The following is a 21159-nucleotide window of genomic DNA, read 5'->3' as shown; positions in this document are numbered from 1 at the left end:
CAGATAAAGCTTTTCTGAGGTGAAAATTTATCTCTAAACACTTTCATACACCAAAAAGAGAAAGGACAGATCAATAAGTTGGGCATAAAACTAAAAAAAATCCCAGAAAAACAATAAAGTTTTAAAAATCCAACTAAACATTAAAATTGGAATTCTGAAAAGCAAAAAATAAGATTTTAAAATTTAGAAGAAATCACCAGGCAGATTTCAAAGTGGGCTTTTCTGAGGCATCAGGTGCCAGTGCCTTCACTGGGGTTTTGTAGTTTGTCTCAAATTAAGCTAGGGAAGGAACTGAAGATGCTTTATCCCTGCAGCCCCACTGGGGGTGATTCTCAGGCAGAGGTGCAAAGGAGACTAGTCTTTGACTTTCGTAGCTGCAGAGAGAGGACTGGGTTGACAGATCACCTTTGGGAACCCAATGGCCAGTCCAGCCTTAGGTTTTGAATTTTACCGTTACTTCACTAGCAAAGAAAGAAATAAAGCCGGAGCTGGAAGTTGGGGTACAGGGAGTCTGACAGAAGGTACAATCTGGGCCCCTAACCTGTTTCTGACCACCCAGGAGAACTGAAAGGAATCACTGGAAGAGAGATCTGAATATTAGGGAGTTGAGTTGGCAAAGCCTAACTCAAACTTAGGCCTTCAAGCAGGGCTGCAGGTAGCAGATACTTTCTTCTCATTCCTGAGGAAGGAAAGGCAGTGCCCCATCCTTTGTCCAATGAGATGGTTTTACATACTAGTCAATTTCAGTTGAAGCATCTGGCTTGAGCCACCCTTCCCTGAATAGTAACCTATAATCTAGGAGCTCTTTGGTGCCAATTTGCCTTCATTGATACTTATGGCATTGCGAATAATCATGTGGCCCTCCCTTGATGTGTAGCAGGCTCCTGCCAATCTAATTTCTAAATTCCAAAGATGCCACTCAATGTCCTCTCCCCACAACTCCACTGTGACCAAAGGCCCCAGCCAATGGGGGGCCAGGTGTATGTGAAAGCAATGTGGCAACCAAACTGCAATGTGCTTCCTTCCATCTTCCTTCTCAGCCCCAGCCTTTGCCCTTAACAGCCTGTCTCCAAACCACATTGCCTTGTGGTACCCAGAGTACTTAAATAAATTTGTTCCATAGATTAAAAAAAAATAAAATTTAGAAGAAAAAAACTCATCAAATGTATAAAGCCTTTTTTTGAAGAACTTTAAGTCTATTTCATATGAGTATGGAATAATAATGATAACTAGCATTTATATAATACCTGTGCTAAGAACTTTACAAATATCTCATTTGATCTCACAACAATCTTAGACATTAGGTAGTATTACTGTCCCCATTTTGAAGTTGAGGAAACAGACAAAGGTTAGGTGACTTGCCCAGCCGATCACACAGCTCGTAAGTGTCTGATTTGAATGCAGGTCTATCTGACTCCAGGCTCAGTGCTCTATCACTGTGCAACCAAGTGAAGAATGCTTAACTTGGAAAAACAAAGACTTGGGTAAGAAAAATGAGAATACTCTTTGAGTATCTGAAGGCCTGTAATGTAGAAGAAAGGGTAATTCTGTGTTGCTTGATGCCAGAAGGGAGAACTAATAGAAACAGATCAAAATTGTAGAAAGACAGATTTAGCCTGAGTGTAAGGAAAAGTTTCCTAACAATCAGATCTCAGAGGGTGGCTAACTCAGCCGATGATTAAGCCTGGAACCTAAAAGGGTCTTTATAGGCTAGAACATCAGGCTGTTTAATAAAATGACATTGAATAGGGATTGATGCAAAGTTTCACAAGTGGGTTCAAATAACAGCTTCGCAAGTATAAGATGAGGGAGGCATGATTAAGCAGTTTGTATGAAAATCATGTTGGGGCTTTAAGGGGCTACAAAATCATGGGTCAACAGTGAGATTACCTTGATTAAAAGGTGATTTTACCTCTAACTGTATTGAAAAGCATAGTTTCTCCACAAAAGTTGATGTACTCTGCCTTAATCAGACCACGTCTGGAGCATTGTGCGTAGCTCTTGGTGCCACAGTTTAAGAAAGACGTTGATAAGCTGAAGAATACCCAGAAAATGGCAACAGGGAAGGAGAAGAAAGTGAAAGTAAATGCCTGGCTAGTCAACTGATTCCCTCAGACCTCAGTAGATGGCTGCTACCAGTATCCAGAAAACAGCAACAAGAATTTTGAAGGGTCTTAAGTCCACATATATGAGAATCGATTGAAGGAATTGGGAATGTTGAGCCTGAAGAAAAGACTGGGGAGGTGAATTATGATAGCTATCTTCAAGTATTTGAAGGACCGTTATGTGGAGAGGATCAGACTTCTGCTAGACTCCAAAGGCCACAACTTAGAGCAAATGGTAAAAGTTGCTGAGTCAAAACTCAGGCTTAATGTCGGAGGAACAAAACTTCTCAATAATTAGAGCTATTGTAGAGCGAGTGGGTTGTTTTGGGAGGTGGTAGGATCCTTTCCTCAAGTAGAGACTAGATGACCACTTGTCACATATACTGAAGAAGCAATTATTTTCCAGATATAGGATGGATTAGATAATCACCGAGGTCCCTGCAAAGCCTAAAATACTGTAATTTTCAAATGTGGAATATATAACCTTAAAAAGTTGTGAACTGCCTTTAATCGAACTGCTTTATGTAAAGGCTTCATGACTACTCTTTAAGATGTTATACAGAGCATTCTTCTTTAGTTTTGCATTGGATTAGATGGCCTCAGAGAGTCTTTGATTTAGGGACTATTGAAAAAAGAATTCTAACCAGTCTCCCTATTTCTAGTTCCTTCTTTTTTCCAATTTGTTGTGCATAGACTGCCTCTACATACATCCTTCCTAATGTACTTTTGTAGTCATCCCTGTGCTCAAAAACCTTCCATGGGTCCCCAACTCACATACAATGATATTTCTGAATTACAGAATCATAGCATCTCAAACTTTAAAGAAGCCTCAAGGGTCAGGTAATACTATTGGTTCCTACACAGAAACTTCCCTCTTCAGCATCCCTGATAAGAGATTACATAACCTCCACTCGATGGCGTCTAGTGATAGGGAAGCAACCTATTATTTCTTGATGCAAACCAATCCACTTTTTTGCAGCTCAAATTGTTAAGAAGTTTTTCCTTACATGGAGCCCAAATCTGTCTCTAAATGTGTCCAAACCTTATAACTTGGCATTCAAGGCCCCAATCTATCCTTATTTCCTACAAGGGTACTCTACTCCAGGCAAACTGGTCTACCCACTGTTTCTTTAAATAAACTTTGTGTCTTATTATTTCTATGTTTCTTCACCAGGCAATGCCTTCTCTGATAAAAGGTCAATAATAGTTTATTAAAGGCAACTAGGTGGCACAGTAGATAGAGTACCAGGCCTGGAGTCAGAAAGACTGAGCTCAAATCTGGACTCAGACATTTATTAGTTCGTGACTCTGGGCAAGTCACTTACCTCTATTTCCTCAGTTTCCTCATCAGTAAAATGAGCTGGAGAAGGAAATGGCAAACCACTACAGTATCTTTGCCAAGAAAATTCCAAGGGGTCATAAAGAGTCAGACATGACTGAACAATTAACAATAATGGTTTATTAACCCCAACCAAGAAAACAACTTGTTTGCTCTCTACTCTCACATCCTGAACTCAGCTTCATACTCTTCTCCTAGAAGATTTCCTGCATTAATTGCTTGTTGTCTCATCAAGTCAACAAGGCATTTCAACAAGCATTTATTAAGAACTTTTATTACTATGAAGCACGTAAGTATTTGGTCATGAAATCATAGACTTGTAAGGCTGGAAGGAGCCTTAGATACCACCTCTAATCCAATCCTTTAATTTGTCAGATGAGGAAACTGGAGCTGCAGAGACAGAAAGTAACTAGGTCACACTCAGGAAGTCCCAAACCAGGGACAGAATTCAGGGCTCCTAACTTCCAGACCACTGTACTTTCCATATAAGAATAATTCACAGCTATATAGCGCTTTATGGTTTTTAAAAGACTTTTTACTTAACCACCAAGTATTATTTCCATTTATAGATGAAGAAACTGAGGGACAGATAGAGTGGGTTATTCATGGTCATATCTCTAACAAATAACATAGCCAGGACTCACACCCAGGCCTCCTGATACTAAGTCCAGAGGGTTTTTGCCCTAATCCACACTGTTGCCCATCATTTGTCATACACAACTATAACCTTTTGAGATGGTATTTCTCTGGGGTTGGCCTGGCTGATAATCTGTGGCCCCGTTAGAATAGTAGAGCTTCTTCCCTTTCTATAATTTCCTACTAATGACCAGATGAGGACTTAACAAAAATAAAGGGAAGCACAAGAGAGTGGAAGTGAATGACTTACCTCAGACTTCAGGAGGGGGCTGCTTTTGGAGACCAGAAAGTGGAAGCCCAGATGCCAGAGGCTAGACTTAGTTGATTACTTCCTTTCTTACTCAGCACATCTCAGCTCCAGCATCATGTTCAGTCCTTTTGTAACCTAAAGTGTTTAAGATCACTCCTGGAAAGGGCACCAGAGTGTTGGAGTGAGGGAAGGGAAGGACAGGTTTGATGGGAGTCAGAGGATAAACCCTCCCTAGAATCCACCTTATCTACAGAGACCCTTAAAGAGGAAGAGAGACCCCAGGGATCCTACAGTCATAATTCCAGGAGTTTCAGTTATTTCTCCCCCAGGAGGAGCAGGAAAAAGTATAGTGGGGAATGCTCATTAGCACCATGGTCTCTGTAAATTTCTAGCAAAGGTCTCCTTATTAATAATTAATTACCAACCCAATCTTGGGTTGAGTGGGAGGAGGGAACCCTGCTTGCTAAACACAGTGCAATAATGGAAGTCATGCTGGCTTTGGAATCCGGAGAGATTTGGATTTAAATTTCTCCTCCAATGTATCCAATATATCCTGGCTGGCAGGCCACTTAACTTTTCTGAGCCCCAGTTTTTTCATTTGGAAAATGGGGATATTAACACCACAGTCATTAAAAGATCTGTTCTGTTTATAGCAGTTCATGTTTTACAAAGTCTGTTACATACATGTAACCAGAATGGCCTTTGTTTTCTTTGAGTGACTCAATTTATCTCAGTGAGCTTTACTAGGTGCTAAGCCCCAGACCCAAACCCTATTAGATGTTAATGTAATTCATGTGGATATGAACCTCTCAGGGTCCTAAGGGGAGGGGCCAACTCAAGAACCAATCACCAGAGCCTGAGCTCTAGTGATTCAGATGATGTTTGATGTCTGAAGCCCTATAAGAAGAGAGGACAGAGCCATTTGTGTGGGGCTCTGGAGATGGTGTTGATGAGGAGACTCTGGGCAGCTGTAGTTAAGGAGCCCTCCAGCTTGTAAACTTGGATGTTGAAACTTTGTTGAACTCTGGTAACTATCTGTTGGGACTTGAATCAGACAAAGTCTGTTGATGTCTGTAATTTGTTTGCATTTTGTTTTGAAGTTCAGGGTGCTGGTTTTTTACCCCTGAACTAACTGAATGATATTTGAATTAAAAGTAAGCTTGTCAACCCCTTCACCTTGCTTTCCTTAATTAAGCAGATCGAAAGAACCTGTGCTGTTGGCAGCTTTCTGGGTGCTGGCTGTGGGTGAATCTTATACCCCCACAGAAGCTGCTAGCCAGGTTATTGAAACAATACATTATCTTTTGAGTCCCATAGCAACCTTGTGAGATAAATGGTATAGGTATCTATTTCATGGGGTTGTTGTGAGGTTCAAATGAGATCATATAAACAAAGGACTTTATAAATTTTAAAGTGGAGGAATGGCTTGGGAATTCTGCATTCAAACACTAGTGTTGTGAAACTACAGAGAATGCTAGATACAAGTAAGCCATTATTACCTCATTACCTACACTACTGTGACAGCTTTTCCAAAAGTAAAGAAATCCAGCAAAACTGGGCTCTTCTCTCACTTCCATTCTCTTCTCATATTCTCTTGCTCTCCTTGGCTTTTGTTCATTCTATCACCCACTCCTGGAATGCCAATCTATTCCACCTCCTTCCTTAACAAGTAGAGTTCAAGGTTTGGCTAAGTCACCTTCTTTTTGAAGCTACAATCCCTATTTCTCCAACTTTCTCCAACCTACAAGACTTTTCAATAAAAGTTTACCTGGACCTCTTGTTTGGCCTTGTCATTTTTCTTCTATAATATATACAGAGGGAATCCAGTCAACTTGATCTGTTAAGGGAAGGGAAACTGTAGACTACCCTATTAATACTTCATTGATATGACTGAATATATGCCCTGGATCTCAGTATTTGTCAATCAATCATATTTCATTGAGGATGAACAATTAAATCTCAGTCTTCTGGGAATGATTTCATTGTCTCAGACTCTGACGGATTGTGGCAACCTCTGTTTGTGTATTGGAGTTTTCAAGAGGAGTGTCAGTTTATAGGACTCCGGAGAATAGCTGTAGAGAGAACCACAGTTCTCTCTAAAGGTGGACCTGGATGCAGGGGGGATGTGGAAGCTCATCTACCCACACAAACTTCTCTGCATGAGTATCTAATGTTGGTCTTAAATGGGCTAGGTCAGAAGGATATTATTTGCTTGTGTGTTTACCCATTCAATCCTAGAGATGACCAGAAGCAGCAACAGTGAGATCTTTCAACTACATGGCCCCAGGTAAGAGTGGGGCCACATAGTCCAGACTACTGGACAGATAAGAAGGGATTTCCCAGACGATGTTAAATTCTTGGAGATTTTCAGGACCCAGGCTTCTAGAGAAGTGTGAATAATACATGTATAGTGTCAGCTTCCTGGAGAAAAGAGGACAAAGTGTGTGGCCTAGAAACCAGAGGAGCTGCAAAGGATTGAGTTGTAGTATCAAGGAAGAAAACCTGAACTTTGCCTTCCATCTCTACAGTAGTTACTTGAACACTGTAGATCTGATTGGAAGGGTATCACCTTGACAGCAATATCAAGTTCATCCCTCTGGGAGAAAATCTGAGCCTTTAGGGTGGTATTATAAGGCCCACATAAGTTGCTAGAGGAGAAGGTGAGTCTCACTTGATTGTGTAGAGTGATCTCCCCTGCAATACCAAGTCAGCTCAGTGGTGCAGTGGATAGAGTCCTGGGCCTGGGGTTTGGAAGACTTGAGTTTAAATCTGCCCTCAGACACTTTCTAGTTCTCTGGCCCTGGAGAAGTCTGCCTCAGTTTCTTCAACTGTAAAAAGGAGATAATAACAGCACTTTCTTTCCAAAGTTGTTGTGACGATCAATACGTGGAGAAAGAATATTTTATAAAGTGCCACTGCCTAGTGCATAATAAATACTATATAAATGCTTATTCCCTCCCTACCCCTCCTTCTTTCCAAGGTGATTCCATGCCATCCAGGACTTACTATTAGGCTAGTGCCCTAAACAGATCACTAGAGAGAAGGGAAATTTACCTCTCTAGAAATACTAGGTTTCTTTTTCTTCAAGTGAAAGTTCAGACCTTTACTATGGATGTCCCCCAAGTTTCTGTCCTGGAACCTTTTCTCTTACTCCTCCACATTAGGGGGGTTCTTAATCTTTTTTATGTGTCATGGACCCTTTTGATAGTCTAATGAAACCTATGGACCCTGCCTAAGAATAACATTTCCAATCCCAGTTAACGTTAGTACTTTCCCTCTATTGATTATCTCCAATGTAGCTTGTATAAAAATATAATATGTGCTACATATATAAACATATGTGTATATGTATACACACATACATGTATGCATTATGAATTTATCTTCTTTATACATAGCTATTTGTATGGTGTCTGCCCCATTAGGCTCTCCCTTGAGAGCAGGGACTATCTTTTGCTCTTTTTGTATCCCTGGTACTTAGCTCAGTATCTGGCACATAATAGGTGCTTAATAGATGCTTGTTGACTCACTGATAAAAGTGCAAAAAAATAAAATAGAGGCTTAACAGGGAAGTAAATTATATTGAAATACACATATAATTTTTTATCAAAAAAACAAAACAAACACACTCCACAGACTCTAGATTAAGAACTCCCACCTTATGTTACCTCATTTGGTGATCTTATGAGCTTCTATGGGTTTAATTATTATCTATATACAAATGACTCCCAGATCTATATATCTGTTTCAACAATCAGCTGCAGCTGCTGTGGGGGTGTAAAACCAACAACAACCAGCTCACAGAACGCTGCAAGCCCAAGTTCTTTTGATCTGCTTTACTAAGGAAAGCAATGTTAAGGGGTTAACAATCTTACTTTAATCCAACATACAAATATCATTCACTTAGTTCAAGGGAAAAAGCCAGCACCCTGAACTTCAGAGCAAATACAAACAAATTACAAACAGACCAAATATAATTCATAATTACCAAAAAAGCATCAACATCTGAGCTCAGCTGGAGGGCTCTTAATTACAGCTGCCCAGAATCTCCATAATCAGTGCAGCCAAGAGTGAGAGGCCTGAGCAAATAGCTCTGTCTTCCCTTTTTATGTACTCTTTAGCAGTCATCAAACGTCATCTGAGCAACCAGAACTTAAGCACTTACTATTGGTTCTGGAGTTAGCACCTCCCCCTAGGACATTAAGGGCTTCACGCCCACATTGACTTAGCACCTAACAGCTAGGGGTTTTGGGCCTACTTTGGAGAGAAGATATAATCAGACCTCCCTTCATTGGCCCCACCTGGAGCCCCACCTTAGTTACCAATTCACACCCACTAAGGCTTAGCACCTAATAGGGGTTTGGGCCTGGGGCTTAGCACCTAGTAAGACTCAATCAAAGACACTTAATCATTTTAAACTGGTAAGAAAGTCCCAACTTAATTGATATTACAATATCCCACCCCTTGTCTCTCTCTGGAGCTTCAGTCCTACACCAACCACCTTTTAGATAAGCATTTCAAATTCAATATGTCTGAAAAAGAACACCACTGCCTTCACTCCTATTTATATGTTGCCAGATGGAGCCAGGGAAAATCAGAAAACCATGCTAACTGGATCCACTACAAAGTTATTATAATCTCAATGGGCCCTCACTGTTTCAAAGTAATCCTTTTATACCTCCCTAAATAACTCACTATTCCACTCACCACAGCTGCTCTTCCAAACCTTTTCATCCCTCCTCAAACCTTCCATAGCTTTCCTTCTCCCCACCCTCTCAGGTGACACCCTGACTTCATATTTCACTAAAAATCGAGGCCATCATCTGAGAGCTTCCTCTTTTCCCCTCCTCCTCAACTCATATTATTCAAATGCCCTATGTCACTATCTCCATCCCCCCTCCTCTCTCTCTCTCTCTCTCTCTCCCTCCCTCTCTCACCTCTCTCCCTCTCTCTCTCTCTTCTCTCCCTCTCTCTCTCTCTCCTCTCCCTCTCTCTCTCTCTCTTCTTCCCTCATAATGAGGTGGTCTTTTCTCTTGTCAAGGCAAACTACTCTACCTGCACTGGTGATGCCATTCCATCCTGTCTTCTTCAATAGATTTTCCCCCATTCTCATCTCCACTCTCTCATTTCTCTTCAATCTCTCCTTGTCTATTGAATGTTTCCTTACTGTCTAAAGGAATGTCCATTTCTCCCTTAACCTCCACAAAACCTTCATTTGATCCATCCATCCTTGCTATCTGTTGTCCCATATGTCTTCCCTTCGGATGCTAAACTCCTTGAGGTCATCTTCAATAGGTATCTCCTTTTCCTTTCCTCTTACTATTTTTAACTCTCTTCAGTCTGATTTCTGACTTCATTCAAGTGAAACCTCTCTCTCCAAAATTACTAGCAATGATTTAATTGACAAACTTAATGATTTTTCTTTATCCTCATCCTTCTTGACTTCTCTGCAGCCTTTGGCACTGTTTATCATCTTCTTTTCCATAATACTCTCTTCTCTCTGTGCTTTCATGACACCACTCTCTCATTTCTCCTTTTGTCTTCCTGAATACACCTTCTAAAGTTCCTTTGCTGAATCTTCATCCACTCTATAACTGTGACCATTCCAACAGGACCTGTCTTGAGTTCTCTTCTTGATCTCATCAGCTCTTATACATTCAATTATCATCTCTATGCTGATAATTCTTGAATCTACTTATCCCACCCTTGCCTCTCTAATGACTTCTAGTCTTACATCTCTCACTGCCTATTGGACATCTCAAACTGGGATGTTTGATAGACATCTTAAATTTAACATATCTAATAATTAACTCATTAGCTGACCCCCTAAATCTTCCCTTCTTCCTAACTTCCTTATTACTATTGACAGTACCATCACCCTCCTGGTCACCCAGATTCAAAACCATGACTCCCCACTTTCTCTCACCACCACCCTCCATATCCAATTTATTGCCCAAACTTGCCAAGTTCACTTTCATAATAATCTCTTGTATTTGGCCCCTCCCCTACCAACGCCACCACCCTGGCACAAGCTCTTATCACCTCATGTCTGGATTATTACAATAGCTTACTGATTGGTTTTCCTAGCATGTCTTTCTTCATTCCAATCTGTCCTCTATTCAGTTGTCAAATCAAGCTTCCTAAAGAAAAAGTCTGACTATGATACCTCTTATTCAATAAACTTTACTGGTTTCCTATCACTTCCAAGATCAAATAGAAAATCCCTTGATGTTCAAAGCCCTGTAAAATCTTCTCCCCTCCACGCACACTTTCCCAGTCTTCTTACACCTTATGCTCTCTCCCAACCACATACTGTTCTACCCAATGTCACTGACCTCTTTGCTGTTCCTTAAACGAGGTACTCTATCTCCCAACTCTGGGAATTAGGACTCATTATCCCTCATGCCTCTCCTTCCTCATCTCCTCCTCCTTACTTTCCTGGATTTCTTCAGGTCCCAGCTAAAATCCTGCATTCTACAGAAAGCCTTTCCCATTTCCCTTTGATTCTAGTGCCTTCCTTCTATTGATTAATAACTACTTTATGTTGCATATATTTTGTTTGTTAGTAGTTGTTTATGTGTTGTCTCCCTCATTAGACTGTGAGTTGTTCCTTAAGTGCAGGGACTATCTTTTGCCTTTTTAATATATCCCTAGAACTTAGCACTGTGCTTGGCATATAGTAGGTGCTTAATAAATGTTTACTGACTGACTAACTCATTTTATTTCCTTGAAAAACTTCCCTTCCTCTTACCTTCCCCAGTACTGGCAAGGGCACCACCTTCATCCCAGTCCCCCAATATCTCAAGACAAGTGTCATGCCATTCTCAACTCTTCCTTATCACTTATCTTACATACTAGCTGTGTGACCATGGGCAAATCATGTAACTTCTATTTGCCTCACTTTTCTCATTTTTAACATATGAATAGCCTACCACCCAGAGTTATTGTGAGAATTAAATGAAACAAGATTTTAAAGGATTTAGCACAGTTTTTGGCACATAGTAGGCACTATATGTTAGCTGTTAGTACCATTATTATTGTTATATTCTCTGCCTGAAGACTTCTTAGGAATAGAAACCATCATCTCTCTAGGAAGGCCATTATGTTTTGGGATAGCTCTATTTACTTGGATGTTTTTTTTTCCTTGACAATTAAGCCTGTCAAATGGCAGTTTCCACCAGTTTTTCCCTTGTTCTTCTCTTTGTGGTCAAACTACAAATGAAATTCCTCTTTCACATACAAGACCTTCAAACACTTGAAGACAGTCAGCATATTTGCCCCCCAACCCCTGAATCTTCTGCTCTCTAGGATAAACATCTCTAGGTTCTTGAACTAGTCTTCATACGACATGAACTCAAGATACTTAATCATTTGATCTCCTCTGGTTGCTCTGCATCTCCATCCTTCTCAAACTTTGGTGCCCAGAACTACACACAGTACTTCAGATGTGACCTGATCAGTGCAGGGCTTAGGGGGACTCTAACCTCCTTATCCCTGGAAACCATGCTTTTCTCAGGTCTCAGCCAAGTGTTATTCTTTAAAGGATTCATTAAATATAAAGGAATGAATACACATTTGCAACCATATGTGGTCTTTCCATATACTAAACTATAAGCTCTGTGAGAGTAGAGATTGTGCTTTATCTAACCCTAGCTTCTCTTCCAGTACCTGGTCCTGGACAACAGAGATCAGACTGTGTGGACAAGATACTGACCAACTCCACTTGTAGCTCCATGCTCATAGATCTTTTGACCCAGATGCAGGTAAGGGGGCATGAAGGTGAAAGGGAAGTGCATGGGGTCATGTGGAGATGAGGGAGATAAATACCATGAAGCCAATGGCAGACTAAGGAAGTTACTCAAGGATACACAGGTACAAAATCCCCAGAACCCCATGTTCTGCATGCATAGGATCCTTAATGAATATTTATTGGATTAAATTGAATATACAAAATGGTAGAAAAATTGAGAGCCCCTGAATGGTATCAAAAATATTACAGTTCCCATCCAAGTCTGCTTTTTAGTTGGGCAGAGATTTAGAGCAGCAGTTAAGCTATGCCAGCCCTGTCCTAGTCTGGTTATTCATGTTAGCAACCATCCTTGGCCTGCAGAGATGCCGTTTATGATTTTTTTTTTATTTCGAGTTTCTGCCAGACTCCCTGTCTCTTTCCCAGAAGTCTATGTGTGAATCACTCCCCAACGACATGTGACACCCACAACACTGTTTCATAATAAAATAATTCTTTCTGGGTGACTGTGTCATAGCATGGGGATTCCCCTATGGGTTTATATGGGTCTTAGGTTTATAAAGATGAAGCTGCATGGTATCTCTAATTCAATAATTCCTCAAAATAGATCGGGGAAAGGAGAGGTGGGAGGGTATTACCTTTTCACATGTGGCATTTAAGAAAAAAGCTAGAGTAGCACTTTATGCTCAGCCACATAAGAGAAAACTGAGTTCCTGGCACTCAATATGACCCTTCCACAAGTCACCAAGAGAGTTAAGAGCCAAGCTGTAACAAGTACCACCCTGAAAGATTTTCTTTCAGTGCATCAGTTTCAGGGGGTTGTACATGTATAGCAGCATGGTTTGCTCCCCTTGTCTGGCTGCAAGGCAGAAGTTAAAAAAAGTCATTCAAAGTTACGGTTAGAAAGAGAGTTGAAGACAGCAAGATGGTGAAAGAGACAAAGACAGGAGCAAAAAAGCCCCAAAAGACAGTGATAGAAATAGAGGGATAATAACAGAGCTGTCTATTTCATGTGGGGGAACAAAAACAGGAAGATGAGGGGGAGGGGGAGAGAGAAAAATACAGACAGACAGAGACAAAGAGAGGGAATAAGGGATGATGGGCAGGAGGAAAACATAATACAGAGAAAGATATAAGGATGCCACAATATACTCAAATGTTTATGTTTATTTGACCATTGAAAATGGTGCCTGGGACATCGAGAAATTTTCAGAAATCACAGCAGTGATATGTGAATCAAAGGAATAGAATCTATTTTTTCTAGCTTATTTAAGATATGTCACCAGTATTGGGCTGCAAAAGTCAGGGAAACTACTTTAGACTTGAATCCGCATCATCCTCCACAGCAAGGGTAGTGTGAGAGGGCAAAGGAAAAAGGACTGGAACCTAGGAATAGTCAGTTATGGGCCTTGCTGCTAGTGAATGAGCTCATGGCAGAGGAATCCAAGTTTTTCAATAGTGGGTCACACGTCTGGCCCCACAAATTTCTTAATTTTAGCAGTTCCACAAAAGAGAATGTACTTTTCTAGTGTGCGTGAACATTGTCTGGAATTTAGCTACATAGATAAAATTTCAGGTGGTTTGGCTAGTTCAAGTAGTAGCTGACTACGGATCCATAAGATCTCAGGTGCGATCTACTCTGAAGTCAAGAGATACATACTGGAAACCAGAGGCCTAGAACACTAGGGGTGGCTACTGATAAATGAGGCCATGTGTGGGTGGGATCTGGATGAGGTCAGCAGTGAGTGGGAGCGGGGAGGACATGATCCAAGGACCAGGCCAAGATGAGATCAGTAATGGAAGCTAGTGGTGGATAAGGCTGGCCAGTGTCCCCTGCTGGATGATGGTCCTCTTAATGGCTTTTGTGATCTCTTTGTTGCGGAGGCTATATATTATAGGATTGACCAGTGGTGTGAGCACAGAGTAGACAACAGCCAAGGTCCGGTCAAGTGTCAGTGAGTAGCTTTTCTTCAATCGTACATACATAAAGATGATGCTGCCAAAAAAAATTAGAACCACTATGAGGTGGGAGGCACAGGTAGAGAAGGCCTTCTTCCGCCCTGATGCTGTCTTGATCTTCAGGACAGCCCCAATGATCCGCCCATAGGATGCCATGATGAAAAGGAAGGTGATAATGATAATAAAGGTATTGATGGCAAAGTCCACCAGAACATTGGTGGATGTGTCCTTGCAAGCCAGACTCAGCAGGGGTGGAAAGTCACAGAAGATGTGTTGGATCTCATTGTAGCCACAGAATGGCAGTCTGGAGACCAGGATGACTTCAGAGATGGGGCATAGGAAGCCACAAGTCCAACAACTTGCAGCCATCTTGGCACATAGTGCTGGAGTCATGATTGCTGGGTAGTGAAGGGGCCTGCAGATAGCCAGGTACCTGTCATAGGCCATGGCTGTAAGGAGGTAACATTCAGAGGCCCCTAGGGAATGGAAGAAGTAGGTCTGCAATAGGCAGCCTACAAAGGAAATGGTCTTTGTCTCACTAAGTAAGTTGGCCAGCATCTTGGGGATTGTGGTGGCTGTATACCATAGCTCCAAGAAGGAAAGGACACTGACAAAGTGATACATGGGTGTGTGGAGGGCAGAGTCAAGTCGGATGACCAGGAAAATGAGCAAGTTGCCAAAAATAGTGAAGAGGTAGGCAAGCAACAACAAGGCAAAGAGCCAAATCTGGATGTCATCCACATTAGGGAAGCCAAGGAGAATAAACTCAGTAACTGTTGTATGGTTGTACTGTTCCATGGAGAGCTAGGATCTGTAATGAAGAGAATGAATGAGGAAGACCTTGAGTTGACAGTGATAAGCAAACAACCCTTTTCTGGAAAGTCTTCTGTGATTTTCTCTCACTCTGTTATCAAATCACTCTTTGGCCTTCCCCAGTGTGCACCTCAGTAGTCTACTATGTCCTACCATGAAATTACAATTACCCTCTTGGATGTATTATATGAACTTTGCTAATGGACTAAAATCTTATCTCCAAGTTCCCATTTTTAATTAGTGTCTTCTGTGCTTACTTAACTCTTTCTTTGACATTCTAGCCATACATCATTCTTATTTCATGTTTACCCTAACTTTCCATGTTGCTTGAATTCTATCAAGGGAAACTTTCAAAATCAATTCACTGTTGTACTCATGAAGTCCCCAACCTAGCTGAAGAAAAGCTTGAATTTAAGTTAATTGGTCTTCTGGGGCTAAGTGGGAGAGAGGAGAAGAAAGAAAGGAGGAGAGGCAGACAGGAATCAAGCTTTTTACTTACCCTTTTTTCCAGATCATCCCTTCATGGCTTTTTTATTTGAAAGGAAATGCTTGGAGTGACTGCAATGTCAGCTACCACCATATGCATTCATAAGTCCATGTTTATCTGGAAGAAGAAAAGATTTAGGGGGAAAATAACCAGTGTCTTAAAATATTTCAAAAGTTATTATTGGAAGTGGAATGCTTGACCCAGGATAGTACTAGGACCAATGTATAGAAATTGAAAGAGGCAGATTTTGGCTCTTCCTAAGGAAAAAAAATTCTCAGCAATCTAGCGTGTACAACATTAAATGGGTTACCTTAAAAGGCTAGTGAATTCCCTTTCCCTGGAGCTCTTCACACAGAAGTAACTTGCCACAGATTCTTTCTACATAGTTCTTTTAATGTGTGACTAGATAATTTTTGACTTAGAACTCTCAGACTCTATGAAGAAACACATGATTTTGGACTGTTAGCATCTGTATTCCTCTCTAATTATATGGTACCCTAATTGTGCAAAAATACACAATAACTTTTATCTCTGTCTCCATATCTCTGTTTGTGGTCTATCTGTCATGAAGGTGGGTGGGATGTTACTGTTAGGATTTGAAAAGATCTTGATGGGCTGAAGCCAAGAAGATGAAATTAAGAAGATGGAGTTTGAACCAATGGAAAAAAGTTGCAGTGAGGCAAATTTCCTTAAATATTTGAAGGCACCTCCTATTCTTCTCTTCTCTAGGTTATACAATCAATCATTTCAAGACAACCATTCAAAAAGTGAAATTTTCTATCTAGTCTGTTGACATCTGTTGAGGACGAAAACAAATAGACATACAAAAGCCCACCAATCCCAAATGTTTGTTTTACCAAATTCAACTTTTGGAGTTGGGACTTCTTATGTTTTTCCTTTATTCATTCATTTATTTATTTGTGTGTGTGTGTGTATTTGCCAAATTCACTTGAAGCAATAAGTGCTCCAGTAAAACCAAATATTACTCTATTTTGAAGGGAATGGGAGCTCATTTTCTGATGCTGCAAGAGGAAAATGGTTGTTATCAATAGGAAACACAGCCAAGATTCTGATCCCTCTGGCAGACTAACCTAATGCACCAGATCTCAATGCTGTTCTTTTCTCCCTGTCCCATTCACCATTCAGGAGACACTCACAATTTGCTTTCTTGTTGACTATCAATGTCGACCGCAAAAAAGAAACCACATTTCTCTCTCATGCTATAACCAACCCTTGCCTCAGCCTTTGACAAGCCTTTCAAAATAAGAAGCTACCCAAGCTGGGTCAATGTAATTGACAAAATCTCAGAAAGCTGGAAAAGATCACAGAAGTCACCTCATCTATATTCCTGTCATCATCCCTTTCTCTCATCAAGATGTGCTTTTGCTTGTCAATGTCTTCCTTCTAAAATATAGAGCATTAACATAAAGTTGAGTCGCTACCTGTCCAAAATCTCCCCTTAAGTTTTAACATAGTATACAACCTCCCCTTGAAGAGCTCCAGTGATCAAGGTCTTAGATCTCTTAGAACAATGTGTCTCTGTTTTTTAGATCTTTTTTGTTGAGCAGAATTCTGCCTTGCTATAACTTCCAACCACTGTTCCTAGTTCTGACCTATGGGGCCAAGTAAAACAAATCTAATCTTTCCTTATAGTAATGCTTCAAGTACTTGAAGACAGCAAGTGTTCCCTAAAGTCTTCTCTCTTCTACCACAAGATAAATAACTACACAGATTACATATGCCTCATTCCTTGAAATAATCCTTGAACATCATAGTGCTGAATCCCTTACGCATCTTGCTTGATCTCCTTTTCAGTTTGCCAATGCTTCTCATCAATCCATGATACATCCAGAACTGACCAGGGTCATGTATAGGACAGGGTTCTTAAAGTGGGGTCCATGTACCCGTAGAAGGTCTTTAGATTGATTTCAAAGGATCTGTGAACTTGGATGGAGTAAAAATGCCTTCATTTTCAATAGCCTCTAACTGAAATTTATCATTCCTTCAATTATTTGAAAAACATTCTAAGAAAGGTTCTATAGGCTTCACTAGACTTCTAAAGGGGTCCATGACACATACAAAGAAAAGTTAAGAATCTCTAGCATGGAGGGAATATCTTTCTATTCTTACTATGGCCATTTTGCCTCTAATAAATCTTCTCAAGATCTCACAAGATTTTTGGGGGGAGGGGGAGGGAGTTGGCAATTTACACTGTCGACTCATGTTGAGCTTGTAGATCACGGAAACCTGAAGACATGTCTAACCATATCCCATTTTGGATCTGTAAGACATTATTATTATTATTATTATTATTATTATTATTAGTTTAATTTGAGTTTGCAGTAAATGGTTTCCATATCCCCTTCCATCTATAACATCAAATAATTTTTAAATTATGCACCCCTTCATATTATCCACACCTTTTCTCCTCACTAGTGTGAATGATGTGGAGTTGACAAAATATGGAGGCCTTGTAAACATGGAGGCTGGTAAGCAATATTTATTCCTACTCCCCATAGAAGGTAGGAATAAGACATGCTATAAAACACTATTACCCACAATATTAATTGGGTTTTTAGTCAAGAGTCAAATAGGATTTGCATTCTCAGAGATATGAGAGCAACAAATTAGGTCTGAAAGAAAGAAGGTAAAAATGGAGTTTCAAAATGGACATATTTGAGGTACCTGTTTTGAACATACATATTAAATAGTACCTCAGGTTATGTCCACAATGAAGAATAAACTGCTTTTCAAGCTGATTACATATGGATCTTCTTCATCACTCTTTTTTTAGCCAAACTATCCTACTTGGTACTCCATCATCCCATTTCCCACCATCATGACTATGTATAAGCTATCCCCCATGCCTAGATTGTTCTCCCTCTTCACCTCCACTTTTTGGAAACTAATTTTCTTTTAAATTTCAAATCAAATCTCACTTTCTCCAAGAGGGCTTTTCTTGATTTACTTTAGTTGCTGTGAGTTGCTTCCCACTCCCATCAAAACCATTTTATATCTATTATGTGTGTATGCATATATGTGTATATATATACATAGTTTTATAATATATGTATATATGCATATATATATATCTCAGAGATGTATTACAATCATATGTAATAACATATGACAGAGACAATTATATTCTATATATAATATGTATATACGAGATATATATATATATATATATGTAAAATATATGTGTGTATACACTTATGTATACACACATATTTATGCTGCCTGAGGATAGGGATTATTTCAGTTTTTGTCACAGAATCCCTAGTTCTTCATATAGTGCCTACTATATAGTGGGTACTTGACAAATGTTTATTGAATGAATGACTGGATTATTTTCAAGCATTTACCAAGTGCCTACTCTATGTCATGATCTGTGCTAAAGACTTTATAAATATTGTCTTATTTGATGCTTTCAACAACCGTGGAAGGTGTGTACTATTATTGTCCTCATTTTATAGATGAGGAAACTGAAGCAGACAGAGGATAAGTGACTTGCACGGGGTCCAACAGCTAGTGTCTGAGGTAGTGTTTAAATGCAAATCTTTCTCATTCCAGGCCCAACACTAGTCACCATACCTACCACCTGGCTAACACTACGTGAATCAAAACTAGCGGATCTAATGATCTTGTAGATGTTTGAACAAATCATTTTACCTCTCTGACCCTAAGATTCCTTTACTATAAAATTAAAGGTGTGGATTAGAAGATCTCTAAAATCCAGCCCAACTCCAAGGTCTTGTGAATTCCACACAATTTGAGCCCTATTGTGGTTCAAACTCTGGTTCTTTGTGGCTTAGATCAAGTCACTTGCCTCATCTTTCATATGGGAATGATTCGTACCAGCCAATCAAACTTCATGGGATTGTCATAAGTATCTGTTAGAATGATTAATTCTATAGAAGTGATGCAGACTTTCTGGGTGCCAAGGGAGTGGAATAAGGCAAGAACGCTCCTGAATTTCTACAAATTCCCCTCCAAACAACTTAAAATAACACTTCAAAATTAATTCTGGAGCAGCAGAAACAACAAAAGGATGGGGTGAAACAATTTTCCAGCCCAAGACAACTTAGAAAGTCAGTGGGAAAGGTCTATCTCACTGAGGTGAGAGTAAAGCACAGAACAGTGCAGACAGCTTGAGCAAGGCAGCAATAGTCCACAACCCAACAAGGCCAGCAGCACGTCCCAACACCCCAGTGTGAGCAAGTAGCAAGGCTGCTCACCCTGACTTGAGCCAGCATCCCCATGGCAGAAGCCCAAAACAAAGCCCTACGCCCTCATTTGACCCATCAGAGAGTCCTTGCACATCTGCAAGCCAGTAGAGAGGCCTAGCAGTGGGGACCCCCTCCCCGTGCAAGCTGGCAGGAGGATCCACCAAAGCAATCCAGTCCAGGCCATGGGGACAATCAAATCAGCAATAGTGACTTCCAGAGCTCCCAGTGCACAGGGGGATGAACAACTCATCAGAAGGAGATTACAGGGAATATTTTGCTGGCACAGGACTCTGTTGCATTGCCCAAACAAGGATCAAGGTTATAGACCCAGGTCACAGTCACAGGATGAAGATGATCAGTAGAATACTAGAACTTGTGAAGTAAGGGGAGTATGGATTTTGGACACCAGTGCAGAATGGGAACAAATACTTGTGGTCACTCACAAAGGCCAGGAGAGCAGTGGCCACACCTCTTTTTAAGTCATTCCATGTTGGAAGAATTGAAAACTTATAGGTTCTAAGACTTAGATTTGAAAACAGCTGTGCAAGAAAGGTGAAACTTGGGACAGTGCCTGCTCCAATCCAGGACCAGAGCCCAACTTTAATGTAAACTTAAAAGTCAAGAAATAGTCTGGGAAAGGAGAAGAAAAAGGAGGAGAAGGAGAAGGAGGAGAAGGAGAAAAAGGAAGAGGAGGAGGAGGTGAAGGAGAAGGAGAAGGAGGAGGAGGAGTAGGAGGAGGAGGAGGAGGAGAAAGAGGAGGAGGAGAAGGAGCTGGAGGAGGAGGAGAATGAGAAGACGGAGAAGGAGAAGAAGAAGAAGAAGAAGAAGAAGAAGAAGAAGAAGAAGAAGTGAAGGTGGAGGAGGAGGAGGAGGAGGAGGAAGAGGAGGAGGAGGAGAAGGAGGAGGAGGAGAAGGAGAAAGAGGAGGAGGAGAAGGAGAAGAAGGAGGAGAAGAAGAAGAAGAAGAAGAAGAAGAAGAAGAAGAAGAAGAAGAAGAAGAAGAAGAAGAAGAAGAAGAAGAAGAAGAAGAAGAAGAAGAAGAAATTAATGATGATGACAAGCAGGTGAACAGAATTTTAGAAAAATTAGATATGCTAAACTTCTAGAGAAAATTGAACAGCGATAAAAAAGAATTCACCTTTTTTTCAGTTGTTCATGGCACCTGCAAAAAAAAAAAATTACCATGTATTAAGGCATAAAAACCTCACAACCAAATGCAGAGAAGAAGGAATATTAAATTCATCCCTTTCAGATCATAATGCAATAAAAATTACATTCAATGAAAGTCCATGGAAAGATAGTTTAAAAACTCACTGGAAACTAAGCAATTTAATCCTAAAGAATGAGTGGATCAAAGAACAAATCATAGAAACAATCAATAATTTTATTAGAGAATGACAATGAGACAACATACCAAAATTTATGGGATGTAGCCAAATCAGTACTTAGAGGAAATTTATATCTCTAAATTCTTACATCAATAAAAGAGAGAAAGAGCAGATCAATGAATTGGAGATGCAACTAGAAAAAAAACTAGAAAAATCAATTTAAAACTACCAATTAAATACCAAATTAAAAATCCTGAAAATCGAAGG

General features: G+C 40.3%; 1 protein-coding gene across 1 annotated transcript; it reads right to left on the bottom strand.

Moving 5' to 3' along the window:
• Positions 1-13880: 13880 nt before the first annotated feature.
• LOC118846878 (olfactory receptor 6N2) lies at positions 13881-14834 on the bottom strand. The gene has a single exon (XM_036755565.1). It carries the CDS (start codon positions 14832-14834, stop codon positions 13881-13883), a length of 954 nt encoding a protein of 317 aa, XP_036611460.1.
• Between the last annotated feature and the right edge of the window lie 6325 nt (positions 14835-21159).

The sequence above is a fragment of the Trichosurus vulpecula genome, chromosome 4 (assembly GCF_011100635.1).
Source record: "Trichosurus vulpecula isolate mTriVul1 chromosome 4, mTriVul1.pri, whole genome shotgun sequence".
NCBI classification, from domain to species: Eukaryota; Metazoa; Chordata; class Mammalia; order Diprotodontia; family Phalangeridae; genus Trichosurus; species Trichosurus vulpecula.
Note: the sequence above shows the minus strand (reverse complement) of the source record. Positions and strands in the feature narration are given on the sequence as shown.